This window comes from Triticum aestivum, chromosome 3D (genome assembly GCF_018294505.1).
Source record: "Triticum aestivum cultivar Chinese Spring chromosome 3D, IWGSC CS RefSeq v2.1, whole genome shotgun sequence".
In the NCBI taxonomy this organism is placed as follows: domain Eukaryota; kingdom Viridiplantae; phylum Streptophyta; class Magnoliopsida; order Poales; family Poaceae; genus Triticum; species Triticum aestivum.
This window is the reverse complement of record NC_057802.1, coordinates 464,007,311-464,025,824: the sequence shown is the minus strand read 5'-3', so window position 1 is coordinate 464,025,824 and position 18,514 is coordinate 464,007,311. Positions and strand designations below refer to the sequence as shown.

General features: G+C 44.9%; 1 protein-coding gene across 1 annotated transcript; it reads left to right on the top strand.

The window, feature by feature from the left end:
- The first annotated feature begins 1,151 nt into the window (after positions 1–1,151).
- On the top strand, positions 1,152–4,101 carry LOC123074967 (WUSCHEL-related homeobox 5-like). The gene is made up of 2 exons (XM_044497680.1): positions 1,152–1,635; positions 3,447–4,101. Exons 1-2 carry the CDS (start codon positions 1,185–1,187, stop codon positions 3,851–3,853), a joined length of 858 nt encoding a protein of 285 aa, XP_044353615.1. The 5' UTR covers positions 1,152–1,184; the 3' UTR covers positions 3,854–4,101.
- Positions 4,102–18,514: the final 14,413 nt, after the last annotated feature.

The following is an 18,514-nucleotide window of genomic DNA, read 5'->3' as shown; positions in this document are numbered from 1 at the left end:
ATGGGCCAATTGGGTCTCTATGATTTTTTTAGAGATTATATGATTTATTTAATGGGCCTAGCCCATATACCCAGGATTCGTTGTTAATGCAATTTATGTTTAGCTTTTGAAAATGGACATGGTAACAATGGTAAGGTTTTATTTCCGAAGAAAAAGGAATGCGATTAATTTGATTTTGTTTTTAGCAAGAAACAGAAACCGCTTGAGCTATCAATGGATCGATAAAGAGCACAGCTGGCCGTGCACTGTTTACATGCTATACTTGGAACCAAGTTATTGTCGAGTCATATGGTACCAGAAACATCGTCGGTGTATTGTAGTCTACATACAACTGTGTCTGCACGGGGTCGGTATTGGTACCAGCTACTAATTTGGTTTTTTTTTGTTTTTTTATGAAACACACAAACAAACTCATGTGTATTCCATGGATACAATAAACGAGAAGCATTTTGTGCTTTTAGGGGAGAAAATGAAAATAGAAACCACTTAACTGAGTGATTTCCTAGAGTGTCTGAAGTAATAGATCTAGAGGGAACACAACTGGCCATATGCCGTTTACATGCTACACTTGTGAAGAAGTTATTTTTCAGTCAAATGGTATCGGAGAACATCGCCGGTATGGTGTACCCTGATGTACATACAACTGTGTATGCATGTGATCGACTAGGACACGGGTAACAACTAATATCTTCATTTTTTACTTACATTTTATCTTCTAAAACACACAAACTCACGCGTATTTCTATCTAGATCCAAGAACCGAGAAATATGATTGCGCTTTTGGGGGAGAAAAATGAAAACCATTGACCGCGTGAATTACTAAATGGCCGAATAGATCTAGACGAATCATAACAACGCGCGTTTACATGCTATACTCGGAACAAAGTTATTTCGGTATAGGTACCAGCCCGTATGTTACTACATGTGTAGTGTTTTATCGTGATCACACGCGCGGTACACGGCAAATAGCTGGCACACGAGTCTCGCCACGCTGCCGCGCCTCTGCTCGCCCCACGGGCCCATCCACAGCTTTTGACCGCGTGGCGACAGCGGCACAACCTCTCTCCCCCAGTCCTCCTCACCTTCCCACGGGCCTTTAAATACCCCCAACACCACGCCCGACGGCAAGCGCACACAGACGCAAAACCCAAGCGCAAAGAAAATCCCTACTTCCCTAGCTAGCCATGGAGAGCGTCGAGCACCACGACGAAGCCGCCACCGGCCTCTCCCTTTCCCCTCCCCCTACGTCGGCGCCGCTCTCCCCACTGATATCCCCCAACTCCGCGGCGGTGGCGGCGCTAGCGAACGCGTGTTGGGTGCCTACCAGGGAGCAGATCACGGTGCTGGAGGGGCTGTACCGGCAGGGGATGCGCACCCCCACCGCCGAGGAGATACACCAGGTGACGGCGAGGCTGCAAGAGCACGGCCCCATCGAGGGCAAGAACGTCTTCTACTGGTTCCAGAACCGGCTGCGCCAGAAGCAGAAGCAGCAGCAGCAGAGATCCGACTACTTCGCCAGGCAGCTCCGCCGTCCCCAGCCGCTGCCGACGCTCCGCAGGACCCCCGGCAACCCCTTCTCCCCGGTCCAGCTGCAGGCGCCGCCGGCGCCGAACCCTCCTGCATGCAACAGAGAAGGTACGTCCGCGCATAAACCCTCTCCATCTCTGCGCTCAGCCCGCCATTTAATTAAATCTGCTTTTGGCAATTGGCATGCATGTCTTGATTGATTAGCTCCCGGATGCGCCTGTGCGTTTCTTTGGTTGGCTTTACTTTGGGGTTTTGTTGGAAAGGGTATACATCTACGACTTTCCATTGCAATCCCCACGGCTTTCATGCGTCTGCTGGTCAAAGCTGGTCGTGTCATTGGATGGGATGGCATCCATCTGGGCAAATTACTAGCACGCATGAATGTTGACTCATCTATAGTCGTCATTTCAGAAAGTGACATGATGGTAGTTTGGTTCGTATGCATGCATGCACAAGGTTGCTTTGCTTGCTTGGCTGTATTCTTTTTGGTCACGATGTGCACGCACGGATGCAAGGTAGCATCATCTTTTCGCTTGTAGTAGCACATGCCGTTTATCGTTTTTGCCAGCACTATGTGTCAACCGGCTGATCTTTTGCAAAGATCAGCCGGGTAGCTAGCTGGCCGTAAGAGCTGTACCTCGATAGATGTTGGATCAAGCAGTAGCCATCGCCCCGCAACATCGCTCGTGTTGCGAGCCGTCGTCCTGGCAACATCGTCCGTGCCGGGAGCCGTGGCTGCAAAATGTCGCCGTTGTTGCCAAAGTTGTGGTCGCAACACCGATGATGTTGCAAAACCCGGAGGCTCGCGGCACCCAGCCTTGCTCAGAGCCGTAACTTGCAACAGCGCCGTCTGTTGCGGTCGTCACACCCATGACTCTGCCGCTCCTTCACAGCTTCGGGGGTTGCCGCTCGCAACATTGTTGGATGGTCTTCTCTGGCAGCGGTGGTGTAGCGCCCCTGCACAAAAATTGCGGCGATGGTGCATGGCTCCAAGGAGATGCCATGTAACAACGGGAACAACCTTGAAGCATCAGTGCGGCAGCTGCTTGGAGAGGAATTAGACAGGCATGACCTGCCAAAGAAAATTCAATTTGGGCAAAAGGGCATGTGTCGGGAAGAAGACGATGACTCGAGGAGATAAGATTGCGTATGTGGATGATTTGTAGTACGCGTAGCGCTTGGCTAGGCAATCCGCAACACGCCCCGTATTGCGCTCGGCTGCCTGCAACACGATCGACATTGCAAACACCTCTTCTTGGTCAGAAGGGTGTTGCACGCCGCACGATCAAACGTTGAAGAGTCAGTTGAGGAGAAGCCTTTTCCTTCTCATCTTGCCCACGAAGTGTCGCTGCGTAGAGTGTCAATGGAGCAGGGAAACCCTCGCAGTCATGGTCACACGATTTTACGTTGTAGGGCTAGGCTAGCATCCTGCTGCTGCTACCTTCTGTAGCTCTTTTAATCGTCTCTGCACTGTACATGCATACGCGCATGCCCCAGATTGGATGGAATTAACCGTCCTACACCCACGTGTCCAGACCTAGCGAGAAATTCTGCCCATATTGTAGGAAGACGGAAAATTTCTTGTGGGCCTGACAGTGGAACGAGGCGTGCCAGCCAATCCAGCAGCGAGTAGTTTGTGTTTGTACCATTTTTTATATATCAACTTGATCAAAATGACCATGATCGATTTATATTGCTCATGTTTCTTTGAGTTTCAACGAAACCAACTTGATCTATTATCAAGAGAAATCTGTTTGGATATTCAGCGTAAGTTTATGAGCTTTCTGCTTCCCGATATTTTGCTGGACGTTGAGCAAAATATGGGAAACACACAAAAGATACTATCAATCCAAACATGCCCTCAAATTTTGGTTATACTGACATATTTTTTGTTGGATCCATATTCCTTTTTCTTGCAGCAATGTACATGCAGCAGCCATGCTATATGTCAGGGCCAGCAGCACAGGCCGCGGCTAATGCAACCTACTACTCACAGATGCAGACGCACATAATGTATCCGACTGCGGAGATGATGGCGCATGGCAATGTACAGGCACAGGCGCAGGCCGCCATGTACTACCAGGCAGCATCTCCGAACAACTCCAACACCCAACAAATGCGCGTACTCCAGTTCCCCCCGGCCGCCGGCAGCTATGGGGCGCATGATGCCTACTCCCACCGCCCCGTGCTTCTGAATCTGTTCCCACAGTACCCCACCTTTGCAAATCGCAAGAAGACCCGTTGCGTCGGGAGCGTTGGCTCCGCGAGGCCATCGACCTCAAGGTCGATCTCTTGGGAAATGGAGAGTCCCAAGATCCCCGACTGACACATTGTTGTCGATCTATGACTTCTTTGGTGAAGGCTACTGAAGGTGATGCATGATTGCTGATATGCTCGACAAGTACTTTGTTGAAATCATATAAGCTATCTCTCAGTCTCATGGACAAGCCATTGAGTAGATGTACCAGTTTTCTTTCATGGGATATTTAGTTGGAATGTTGGTTTACTTAGGTAATTAGGAGGAAAATGTGTATTGCTTCATAAACTTGAAGCATGCATCGGAAACCTTGTTAAATTTCATTGAGTTAGTCCAGTTAATTTTTTTTATTGCAAGGTGCATGTTCTATTTTGGTTTTAGCTTGTTTCATCATATCATTCATCTAACCATGGGCATGAAACAGTCGCCAATGTTCTCAATAGATTTCAGGTATCACCCCCTTTTCATAAGAATATAATTTTCCTTTTACTTTTAAAGGTCTATTTGAAATGATTGTAAGTTTTGAATGTCTACCGACGCTTTGTTCTCGCTTGAGATACAAATACATGTGGGTACACACAAACTATAACCGCTCCAAACATCCCCTTAGAGAAACTCGGAGGTGTATATGATTTTCTTTTCTTGTGAGAAAAAGAGGTATATTGTTCGATTAGTTGTTTAAGTCACGAAGTGTGAAGCACACACAAGTGTATCATGTGTAAACATTGTAGACGAGATAAGTATCATGGTCAAGCTCACACTACAATTTTGCTCGACATACCTAATGTTTTAGGCGTTACTGTCACATACCAAATTTCACAAATTTGACCCTCATTAGCTTTGCATTCTTTCTCTGGATTAATTCCAGAAAATGGTTAGCCCATTCTCCAAAAGGAAATTGAGCTTGAGCTTAACTTGTAAATCTTTTTCTAACTATATATTCTCTTCCAATATAAAAATTACAAGCCCAAGATTGTTGAGTAAGCATTTTTTTTCTTCAAAATAATCCCTTTTTAAACCCCTTTGTGAAGAGGCACCTTTTTAGACACAAATTTTCTGCCAACAAAATTACGGTAGTATCTTATGACCATCTATATTCCAACTATGCTAAAACATGAAATGCTCCAGTACAATTTTTTATTTCCAAAACTCCCAAAGTAAAAAAAATTGGTATCTAACCATTGAGTATTGACCCCAAACTTTTTGTGTAGTCTGTACACCTCATTCAAAAGCTACCCTATTAGTTTCAGCCCCAAGATTTTCCATTTGATACCCAAACTATTTTTTTCTTCAAATCTCAGCAGTAGAAAATTTGCACCATTTTAGTGAAGTGTCATTTCATCTGAAATCTTCGTAGATCCTACAAAACACCTAGGGACTCGGCCATACCAACTTGCAGCCCGAACATCGGGCCCTAGGCTCGAAACCATGTCTATGCTGATGATGGCGGTGGTAACCACACATGCCAGAGCGGCAATAGTGCAGAAACAACTTTCTGTTGCGTACTGCTCACGTTGTGGCACTTCGACCGCGTTGTTTCACGACTGTGCACTCGTGGACGCATCCTGCACCCCTCCCCTCACGACCCCCTCTTTCACTCATTGTCTCGGTCAGGCCATGAGCTCCGCCTCAGGCACGCATCGAGATAAAACTGCCACCACAATCTCCACAGTGGCAAACCACCGGCGCCACCTAAAAATATCTACCAAGCACTCCCATGGACACCATTACCTCTGGGAACACTGGAGATGTCTTCAATGATCCAACCTGAGCAGTCGGTCGCCATGACCACGAGCTTAGCTAGAAATAGAGCCCCTCCCTAGCCACTCAAAGCACCCGCGTCAGCGGGGATGGAGATGGGGTCCCCTCGACACCACCCCGACAAGGCGGCCTCGGTGTCATCGAGTACAAGATCAAGCTAGGTGTGTGAAAGGGTGCTCGAGGGCTCGGTCTCGATCACTTGCCTCCTCGGGTGCACAAGCCACCTGTTGTGGTTGTCCCACCTCTAAGGACAAGAGGAAGAACATGTCAGAAAAATCCCATGCCCCTCGTAGGATGGGCTCTGACATGTCCCATGCTGGAGTGAGTCATGTATGGTCTTGTCGCATCCCAGGTAATGGACGTGAGATGGGATGCTTCAAGGGGAAGCTAATCCCATGATGGCATACGTCAGGAGAGGACGACTCTGAGAACAACTCTTGATGTCCTCTGGGATCCCCGAGGCTCTAATAACCCACAATTGTAGGAGGTCTATTGTTGCCTTTTAGATAATTAAGTGTCAAACCCAATGAGGAGTTTTTTTTTTGAATGCCATTATGGCTTGTTTTATTAATTTAAATCACACTAACATCGTCAATTAACAACGATAAAATAAAGCTAGGGGGTCATCAACCCAAAAACACTTCTCTGAATTACACTCCTGGGCTAGCGTATGTGCGACACGGTTCGCTTCCCTTGGACAATATGTGAACTGAACGTTGCCGAACGAGCTTGCCTGTATACATATGTCCTCGAATATTGGCGCTGCAGTTGTCGCAGAAAACCCCCCATTCTGAAGAATATTAATAACTTCTGAACAATCTGATTGGATTGCCAATTTCTGACACCCAAGTTGGTTTGCAAGATGAATTCCGTCCAAAACTGCTTGTGCTTCAGTAGTTGCCGCATCTATCGCGAAGGGAATGATCTGGGAGCCTGCTGCTAGAAATCTTCCCTTATCATCTCTAATCACCACGCCCGTAGCTCCAGAGCCCAAGTCAATATCAAACTTTGCATCAACATTTACAGAGATAAATCCAGTAGTCGCCCTCTTCCAGATACTCGACTTTGGTTGGGACTCTTTACCTGATGCTTTAACAAAATTTGACACCAAAACTTGAATTGATAGCGCTGCATGTGACAAGGACTGCAAACTTTCTGCATGGATCGTCTGTCTTCTTCTCCACCAAATGTACCAAGCCGATGTCAAAATTGTTTCTTTTATGTACTTCACAGATGCATCAATTGGATTCTTAAACCTCCCTGCTAACAAATAATCCAGAACAGCACTACCAGACCGATCGACCTCGCAAGCTTCTTTGACCACTTCTATCAAACCGAGTTTGACCCAGATTTCCTTTGCTTCCGCACACTGAAATAGAACATGCTTAATATCCTCGCAATATTTTTTGCAGACCGGGCACAGGCAATTATTCATAATATGACGGTTGGCCAATACACCATAACAAGGAAGAATGCCATTTAAACATTTCCAGGCGAAAATTTTCACCTTTGCTGGCACTGCACATTTCCACATGTCTCTCCAAACATTGTTTAAACCTGGTGATCCGGCCCCATCCGATCGTTCCATGGATACACCGAATGTCGATTCCCACTCCACATGATATGCGGATCGAACTGAAAAGAGGCCATTCTTGTTAAATTTCCATGCCACAAAATCGCCCATACCATGCTGACTCAATGGAATCGACAATATTTGTTGGACATCAACCTCCCAAAAGATACTACGAATCAGATCAACATCCCATCTCCCTGTGCAAGGATCAATCAGTTCATAGACATATTTTAGTAAGAAATGACCCTTAGGTGTTAATACCCTTCCAGAATTACTACATGGAAGCCATGCATCCTCCCAGATCTCAATCTGCTGCCCATCTCCAACACGCCATATCGCCCCCTTATTAAAAGTGTTGAGACCAGACAATATACTCTGCCACGTGAAGGAAGAACCAGGTTTAAGTTTTGCATTAAGAATCTTACCATCAAGGTAATACTTACTCCTCAGAACTCTTGCACACAAGCTAACTGGTGCCTCCAGTAATCTCCAAATTTGCTTCGCAAGCATCGCCAAATTAAAACAATGAGGGTCTCTAAACCCCATCCCTCCCCTAGATTTTGGGCCACAAAACTTCCACCAGGCAAACCAGTGCATCTTCTTATTACTGATGTCATCACCCCACCAACACTGCGCTATTGCATCCGTGATTCCTTTGCATATTTTTTTCGGAACCCTGAATACAGACATTGCATATGTCAGAAGAGCTTGGGCTACAGCTTTAAGTAGAACCTCTTTGCCCCCCATAGATAAAGTTTTTTCTTTCCACCCTTGCACCAATTGACAAATCCTATCCACCAAGTATTGGAAATTATCACTCTTGTCTGCCCCCACCAACAATGGTAGACCCAGGTATTTTTCAGTCAAAGCCTCCACAAGAATATTAAGAGTTGTGCACACCTCAACTCTTTTTTCAATTGTTGTATTCAGACTAAAATATATACTACATTTGGCTTCACTTATCATTTGTCCAGACGCACTACAGTATGATTGCAGAACATCTCTTAAAGAATTTGCATTAACCCCGTCCGCTTTCATCAAAATCAAAGAATCATCGGCAAATAGAAGATGTGAAACCGAGGGTGCATCTCGGCAAACCTTCACCCCTTCTAGCATTCCTCTCTCTTCTGCATCCAAAAGTAAGATAGATAAACCCTCTGCCACCAATAGGAATAGATATGGGCTAAGTGGGTCACCCTATCGTAGGCCTCGAGATGGAATAAATCTTTCTGTTACCAGTGAATTAAACCTCACTGAATAAGTCACAGATTTAACGCATGCCATTATTAGATGTACCCATCTCACATCAAATCCCATCTTCAGCATGATACCTTGAAGAAAACACCATTCCACACGGTCATAAGCCTTGTGCATATCTAGCTTCACCGCGCAAAGACCATGATTCCCTTTTTTCTTCTTTATTCTATGAACACTCTCATAAGCCACCAAAACATTATCAGTTATTAATCGGCCCGGGACAAAAGCACCTTAGGAATTAACACTATTACCGTATCATTCCAACCTTCTGGTATAACAGAATTATTCATGGCCTCCAACACCTCCTTAACCCAATGAGAAGTTAAAGGTATTATTTGTATTCTCTAAGGTTCTATCAACCATAGATACAACCCTATGTACACCAAATGTTTGCTTTACCTAGAAATAAGAAGTGAAACTCTTTTACAGTTATTCAGCCTGTGCAAAACCGAACTGGAACCATAAACCGAACCGAAAAAAACTAACCCGAACTGAAACTTCAGTTTTTTCAGGTTTTGGTTTCAGTTTCAGTTTCCAAATTTGGAAACCATTTGAACTTCGGTTTTTTCGATTTAAACCGAACGGTTTTTGGTTAAACCGATAAAACCAAAAGTAGCTTCGGTGTGCAGAAAATAAACCAACGCTATGAGTGAAGCCCTTCACCCGCCCTTCCCTTGATAGCTCTCCGCCCACCACTTCTTGTCTCCGCTCGCCGATGTGGGACTAAACCACACTTACTTCTCTCCTAGCGACTGCATCAGTGCTTGTTTTAGTGTTTGGGCCTCAAATATTCCAGCCCACGCTGGTGCTTGTTCAATTCTGTTGGGCCTATTGTTTGACCTGGGCACTTGGTGTGGTTGGTCGTTCCTTTGCTCTACTAAACAAAGGCTGTTCGTACTGCTTCTGTACCACCAAACCAACGCTACTTTTGTCTAAAATAAAAAAACCAAACTAACGCTACTTTTTTTGAACTAAAACCAACGCTACTTAGTAGTACTTAGTACTTGCCCTCAAAGAAAAAAAACTACGCAAGTGCACCACCGGCTGTACGTACATACATATGCCATGGACCAAATCATGTCTTCTGCCATCTAAATTCTAATAATCTAATCTACATACACAGTTCTTAGTTCTCATACATCACAGAAACATCTAACCTACATACATAGACCGAATCATCTGACCAAAATATCATGTGTCATTCAAAAATTCGCGTAAACTTTGGTTATTTTGGTTATTACCGAAACCGTACCGAAAATAAATGGTTATTACCAAAACTGAACCGTATATATGTATAAAACCATATAAACCAAAGTATAAAACCGTATAAACCAAAAACCGTATAAACCAAACCGAATCAAACCGAAAAAACCGAATGCACACCCTGGACAGTTATAAAAGGGATAGTTGGCAAGAAAGTGACGAACTTGGAAATAATGGTTAGTTGATGTAATGCAAAGGAACAAAAAGTAAAAGATAGCGAGTGTGGAATAGCTGCGATAGGAGGTGAAGAATTGTCCCTAGGCAATTGGCTAGAATAATCATATATTGTAGTTTTATGTGAGAGAGGCCTATGCTAACTTACAACAAAATCCATTGATAACATGTACGTATGATTGAAACCCCTATCAAGCGTCCACAAATAGTAAAGATTCATTAGGGTAAAAACCAACCATAGTTATGTCAACATACTACTAAGTACTAACCCTAAAGTGTGATCCACATACACACAAACTTGATCATATTTGGCACACCGTCTGGTCTCTGCATAGTTATCTCAACATACTACTAACCCTAATGTTTGACCCACATACCTGTGTGCTCATATGATGGGCACCAAAGGACAACAACACATCAACATACAACTCAAATCAGTCATAATATATCGCCAATGAATAACATGACAAAACGAATCTACTCGGACATAATAAAGTTGCAATAGGTCATTGGATACTAATTAATAGCATGAACCACCTTGTTTAAGCAGAGGATTACAAAGGTGTATGGGTATAGAGAGGGAGGAAGGCGATGGAGATGGTGTTGAAGTTGATGGAGGTGATGGACGATGACTGTGATTTTGGTTTCCCCAGCATCATTCCAGCGTTGCTGGAAGAGAGGGGGAGAGGGGCCCACCCTCCTTGTTCTTCCTTGGCCTCCTCAATAGGTGGTGATAGGTTTCCTCCTCTAGTACATTCTGTCCATGGCCCCAGAGGGCGAAAGCCCCTCCGGGATTTGATCTCTATTATGATTTTCTCTCCATTTCTACTACTTTCCTAAGTCGTTTCACCATTTCTTAAGCTAGATGAGTTTTTGTGCCAATTGGCGTGGAGACCAACTGTAGCCCAGAAGTTAAGGGAACCACATGGAACATAAAATGGAAGTCAGGTGAACTATTTGAAGATACCAACAGCAGCCATTTGGTGTAAATACCAATTGCAGCCAAGAAGAGAAGCGACCAACTGCTCGAAGTTAAGCGAATTATTTGGAGGTTTTTTCCCTCGGCTGCATGCAAATGATTATGGTTATAATGTGTTTGTATTTTCCTTGATGATGATCATTCCCATAGCTGATACTGTGAGAAGGTTCTACGCGATACTCAGAAGCTTTATTTATCGGTACATAAACCATTTTCTTGAGAAGGTGAATGTACTATGAGCATTTTTTAATACTTCGGCCTTTTCTCATCTCATAATTGCGAGGAAAAAACAAAAACGAAGAAATAAAGTAATTCATTGGCAAGTCAGAGCAAGCCAATGACCGCAATGATAGAAAGGGGAACCGCACCCCCCACAAAAAATTACCTAAACCATCTAAATCGTGCACCCCCACCCAAAAGTACATGGGTAGAAGGAAGCCAAGTGAACTGACCAGATGATTCACAGGCCAGGGGAGAGCCCGGTCAAGGAGAACATGCAGCAGCATCGTACTAAGGCCAAGCGGAGATTCCAAAACACGCCATCCAGCCAGGCGCAACGTCCAAACGTCGAGTAGATAACAATGTGCAAAGTCTGGGCAGACAACCAAAACACGCCATCCGGGCAGACCGCAACATGTAATGGTCGGGCAGATAGCCAAAACACACCATTCGGGTAGACCACGACGTGCAAAGGCCAGGAAGACAGCCAAAACACGCCTTCCAAGCAGACCACAATGTGCCAAGGCCGGGCAGACAGATCAATCCAACCGCGGCAAACAAAGCTAGATGATACCTCAAACAAAGTAAAACAATACAAAATCTATAGGCGATCTTGCATGCAAGGCTGGATGTACACCATCTCGTCAGTGCCTTACCTCTGCGCAAGAAGATGGGACCAAATTCATCGATGGTGAGTAGCTAAGCCTTACGGGTGTTTCCAACGCATACGTTTTTTTTCATGATGTGCTCCACCAATCGACCGTCAAAAAGGCATAGGAATGACCAGTCATCCAAGGCTCAGTCGAGCATCACTCCATTGGGTGCCCGACGAGGCAAACCAGCACCCAACGCATGGGAACATCAAGAAATGAAACCAAAATGCCAAATGAACCTTTCAAGGAGTTCTTTTTGGGAATCATCTTCATTATATGATGCAAATTAAAAGCAAAGGGGCCAAACACCGAGACCTGCGGCAAACTTGGGTTCTTTTTCTCCATGAGTCTTGGGACTACCCGAGAGGTACTGATAAGACTATTAAAGAACGCGGCAACCACTAGGAACGCATCCACGAGACAAACACCATAGCTATCATTTAAAGAAGAGACAAATAAAATAAGCATGGGAGCGCTCCACAGGAGCTCCAAAAGCACCATGAATACAATCACACCGCAGGAAAAATGAAAGACATGACAAACCAAAGGCATCGGGTTTATGAACATCTACTTTCTGATCATAAAAATAGGATTGGATTCCACCATCATTGAGATAGCGGAAGAACACAAAAGAAATGCATCAAGGCATCGAATGTTATAGTCAGCGGGTCCAAAATGACCTTTGATCCAAGACACCACATACTAAGATTACACAACGAACATTCCGGCAAACACCTCATGAAATGTCTAACATCTCCTCGTACTCGCAACACCTCTCTAAGCATAGCTAGGCAGAACACAAAGCTAAACATGTTTAGCATGATAGAGAATCATGAGGTAAATGAAGAAACATAACACTAGTAGATAACTCACAAGAGATAACTCTACCGAAGGTAAATCTTCTATATCTAAATAGCTAGCCCCCACTAACCTATTTCTCTCAACATGCAGGCATGCCACCTCATCACACAACATGCATGGGGAAAGGCCCGCTCCCACTAATCTATTTCTTTCAACATGCAAGAATGCCGCAATATCATGCAACATGTATGCGAAAAGACTCACCTCAACATGCAAACATACATGAGAATTTTCATTTCATTATGTTATTTATATTTAATAAATAATTTACAACTACACAATAACTAATATGTATTAGCAGTTTTAGCTCTTATACTATTACTCCAAATATGCATGTTTCATGTGGTGAATCTCACTAAAAAATGTTGCAAATTATTCCCGCAACAACGTGCAGGGCATCATCTAGTTACTAAAAGTAATGCGGTAAGAGAGAGAGAGAGAGAGAGAGAGAGAGAGAGAGAACTAGTGGTGCGCGATGGCGATAAGATATTTGGTTGGCGAGTTCAATCTTTGGTAGAAGAGCTACATCTAGTTGGAGGGACTTGTGATTGCACATAGGAGCAAACACCCTCCCTCCTATTCTCCTCAACATGAAGTCCCTTGAACTTTAGTTCATTTTACTCGTTGTAGATCCTTCTCAGTAATCTCCAAACCTTCAGCAGACTTTGTCTTCGGTGACCATAATAACTCTTAGTCACTCAGACAGAAGCCTAATCGTGTAGAGAGTTAGTAGCTCTCAATAGAAATAGGCTCAAAGCAATCTCAACTTAGATCTATGTGATGCTCAACCACTCTCTAAGTTTTGGGCTCTGGGTATTCTCTCAGTGGAGTCACTCAAATCTTTCAGAGAGGGGTGCTTAGACAAACTTATCCGAAATCAAACAGAACAGCGAAACCAGCAACGGTTGGTGGGGGTGGCTATTTATAGTCGGATCAATCCCGGGGGTGAAATGATCAGTCGGGGCCTAAGGCCCAGCCAATGGACAATCGACATGTTTTCAACAGTCGGATTTCAAATGCACACGATAATTTGCTTCAGGAATAAATAAAGTTGACTCCATTGCTAGAGCATTTATCTCGAAGCCTAGAGGAACTTCGTCTCTGGCCTGCGAGTAATAACCCATTGCACATAGATATTTCTCTTAGCTCATTGGGATATAATTCGGTTAAGCATCAACATAGACAGTCAAAACACTTGAACCCCTCTTAATAGTATTATAGCATGGTGGTCCTATGACTCAAATAAAAAATGAAACTACGAAAAAACTACTTCTTCGCTTCCTCTTCGTTCTTCTTTACCGCAGTCATTTTCTCTCGGACACCACATTTAGCAATTGCTTCAACTCAACAATGTTTTTAGGGGTCAACGACACGCAATCTCATCGATAGCTTTAGCATTCTTCTTTGTTGTTACGCAGATAATCATCAGACGAGTTTATAGCAAACTCCTCAATACTGCAGGGACCATATCTCTCTGTGCACTAGCAAACACATTAATCTGTCACCATTTTGTCAAATAATATCCAAAACACTAAAGGGGCACTAAATTGCACCAACAATTTTCCTTCTATTTTTGTAGAACATGCAAACCCACACATATTCCATCCAGATCAAACAACGGAGGCTGGGAGAACACGAGACTCCTTTTAGTGAAATTCATAGGTCACTATTCTCGAGCGATCTAACAAACACTCACATTCCAATCGTATCTCCTAGCACCAACATTTTATTTTATAGCATATAACATTGCACAAAAATCTGTGGAAGGACATAGTTTCATCGATTTGCACGCAGAACTAGCATTTCTTGGAATATAAGAGAAATTTTCTATTAATTTTAATCCAGAAAAGCATTAGATAAAACATGGCGAACATACTAGATAGTTGGGCCATAAGTAGTGCTAGACAAACTGGGCATGCAAATCAGTGGATAAGGAAAATATAGCATATCCATCTCTATTGCCATGAGTAAGACACTAAAAGCAACACCTGGAAGTAGGGATACGAATACATATGAAACATATGATGAAGAAGCGCCATTGGACCACCACGTGACCCCCCCCCCAAAAGACATTACCGTCTCTCGCCCATGGATGCTCTTGAGGTAGACGATTCCGGAGGTATGCTCTTTCTCATGGTGCATGTCGAGAAGCATGATGGGAATGATCTAGAGGCGGTGCAAACTCTGGAATGTAACGGGCTATTCTGTGTGGGTGTATTCGTCTAGGATAGGGGCGATCTTAATATAAACTTTAGATGACGATAACTTAGTTTCCTCCATTCTAACTTCTATCATGCTAAAAAAAGATAAACACGCATAGGTCCCAGCATGGCTCGACTCATTCACGAAACATGATGCCAATGCTTGCACGAGGCAAGCCGAGCGTCAGAGGTAGAGCGTGTGCATGTGCCCCTTTCTCGACTTCCTAGTGATGTATAGAAGATGAAACCTTTTATATTGGTCTAACTCACTCTCCACTAAGGGTGTGGGACTAAAGTTTCACACCTCGTGCCATGCATGAATGGGACAATTGGGTCTCGATGATTTATGCTAGAAATTATATGATTTTTTAATGGGCCTAGCCCATATAATTGCCAAATTTTCTACATCCTCAAGATGGAGTTCTATACTCCTTTTTTCTAATGTTACAGGGTCCTCATTATCAAAATCTCTCAATCATCCACCCAGGATTCGCTGTTAATGCAATTTATGTGAAGCTTTTGGAAATGGACATGGTAACAATGGTAAGGTTTTATTTCAAAACAAAAAGGAATGTGATTAATTTGATTTTGTTTTTGGCAAGAAACAGAAACCGGTTGAGCTGTCAATGGATCGATAAAGAGCGCAGCTGGTCGTGCACCGTTTACAGGCTATACTTGGAGCCAAGTTATTGTCGAGTCATATGGTACCAGAAACATTGTCGGTGTATTGTAGTCTACATACAACTATATCTGCATGGCGTCAGTATACCTACGAGCTACTAATTTGGGTTTTCTTCATTTTTTTTAATGAAACACACAAACAAACTCATGCGTATTTCATAGATACAAGAAATGAGAAACATTTTTGTGCTTTTAGGGGATAAAATAAAAACAGAAACCGCTTGACCTAGTGTAGACTGCCAGATTAATAGATCTAGAGAGAGCACAACTCGCCATATGACGTTTATGTTGGGGAACGTTGCAGGGAAAACAAAAAAACTTCTATGCAGATGCAAGATCTATCCATGGACATGCATAGCAACGAGAGGGGAGAGAATGTCTACGTACCCTCATGGACCATAAAGCGAAAGGTTTATTAACGCGGTTGATGTAGTTGAACTTCTTTGCGATCCAACCGATCAAGTACCGAACGTACGACACCCCCTCGTTCAGCACACGTTCAACTTGATGACGTCCTCACCTTCTTGATCTAGCAAGACGGGCGAAGTACTAGATGAGTTCCGACAGCACGACGGTATGGTGACGGTGATGGTGAAGTCGTTCCCGCAGGGCTTCGCCGAGCACTGCGAAGAAACTGGACGGAGGACTAAACTGTGCAGAGGGGTGCCGCACACGGCTAAGAGATTGTCGTGGTGTTGTGCGGCGCCCCCTCCCTCATATATATATAATGGGGGAGGAGAGGCAGCCAGGAGGCGCCCCAAGGGTGGCTGGCCGGCCCCCTTGGGCTTCTGCCATCTAGCCCCCCCCCCCCCACCCCTTCCTTGTATGCCTGCGGGGGGGAGGCAGGAGGAGGTGGCACCCCCCACCCCTTCCCTTTCTCCTAGGTGGAGGGAAGGAAGGAGGGGCTAGCCCTCCCCCCTTTCCATCCATAAGGCCGGCGGCCAAGGGAAGGGGCGCGCCAGCCCCTTGTACACTCTTAAACCTTTCTGGTGTCCAAATAGCATCGTCCTATATATATATATATATATATATATATATATATATATATATATATCAGTTTTACCTTCGGACCATTCCGGAGCACCTTGTTAGGTCTGTGATCTCATCTGGGACTCCGGACAACATTCAGTCCCCAAATCGCATAACTCATATAATACTATATCGTCAACGAACGTTAAGGGTGCGGACCCTATGGCTTCGAGAATGATGTAGACATGACCGAGACGCCTCTCCGATAAATAACCAATAGCGGAACCTGGATGCCATATTGGTTCCTACATATTCTATGAAGATCTTTATCGGTCAAACCTTATGACAACATATGTAATTCCCATCGTCTATCGGTATGTTACTGTTGGAAATATGCCCTAGAGGCAATAATAAAAGGTTATTATTATATTTCTTTGTTCATGATAATTGTCTATTATTCATGCTATAATTGTATTGTCCGGAAATCGTAATACATGTGTGAATACATAGACCACAACGTGTCCCTAGTAAGCCTCTAGTTGACTAGCTCGTTGATCAACAGATAGTCATGGTTTCCTGACTATGGACATTGGATGTCATTGATAACGGGATCACATCATTAGGAGAATGATGTGATGGACAAGACCCAATCCTAAGCATAGCATAAAAGATCGTGTAGTTTCGTTTGCTAGAGCTTTTCCAATGTCAAGTATCTTTTCCTTAGACCATGAGATCGTGCAACTCCCGGATACCGTAGGAGTGCTTTGGGTGTGCCAAACGTCACAACGTAATTGGGTGACTATAAAGGTGCACTATGGGTATCTCCGAAAGTGTCTGTTGGGTTGGCACGGATCGAGACTGGGATTTGTCACTCCGTGTGACGGAGAGGTATCTCTGGGCCCACTCGGTAATGCATCATCATAATGAGCTCTATGTGACTAAGGCGTTAGTCACGGGATCATGCATTGCGGTACGAGTAAAGATACTTGCCGGTAACGAGATTGAACAAGGTATTGGGATACCGACGATCGAATCTCGGGCAAGTAACATACCGATTGACAAAGGGAATTGTATACGGGATTGATTGAATCCTCGACATCGTGGTTCATCCGATGAGATCATCGTGGAACATGTGGGAGCCAACATGGGTATCCAGATCCCGCTGTTGGTTATTGACCGGAGAGGCGTCTCGGTCATGTCTGCATGTCTCCCGAACCCGTAGGGTCTACACACTTAAGGTTCGGTGACGCTAGGTTGTAGAGATATATGTATGCGGAAACCCGAAAGTTGTTCGGAGTCCCGGATGAGATCCCGGACGTCACGAGAGGTTCTGGAATGGTCCGTAGGTGAAGAATTATATATAGGAAGTCAAGTTTCGGCCACCGGGAAAGTTTCGGGGGTTACCGGTATTGTACCGGGACCACCGGAAGGGTCCCGGGGGTCCACCGGGTGGGGCCACCTATCCCGGAGGGCCCCGTGGGCTGAAAGTGGAAGGGAACCAGCCCTTAGTGGGCTAGGGCGCCCCCCTTGGGCCTCCCCCCATGCGCCTAGGGTTGGGAACCCTAGGGGGAGCTTCCCCCTTGCCTTGGGGGGCAAGGCAACCCCTTCCCCCCTTTGGCCGCCGCCCCCCCCTTGGAGATCCCATCTCCCTGGGCCGGCGCCCCCCCCCCCAGGGGCCTATATAAAGGGGGGAGGGAGGGCAGCATGCTACAGCCTTGGGCGCCTCCCTCCTCCCCTGCAACACCTCTCTCTCTCTCGCAGAAGCTCGGCGAAGCCCTGCCGGAGAACCGCTACATCCACCACCACGCCGTCGTGCTATTGGATCTCCATCAACCTCTCCTTCCCCCTTGCTGGATCAAGAAGGAGGAGACGTCGCTGCACCGTACGTGTGTTGAACGCAGAGGTGCCGTCCGTTCGGCACTCGGTCATCGGTGATTTGGATCACGGCGAGTACGACTCCGTCATCCACGTTCATTGGAATGCTTCCGCTCGCGATCTACAAGGGTATGTAGATGCACTCATTTCCCCTCGTTGCTAGTATACTCCATAGATGCATCTTGGTGAGCGTAGGAAAATTTTAAAATTATGCTACGATTCCCAACAGTGGTATCAGAGCCAGGTCTATGCGTAGTTACTATG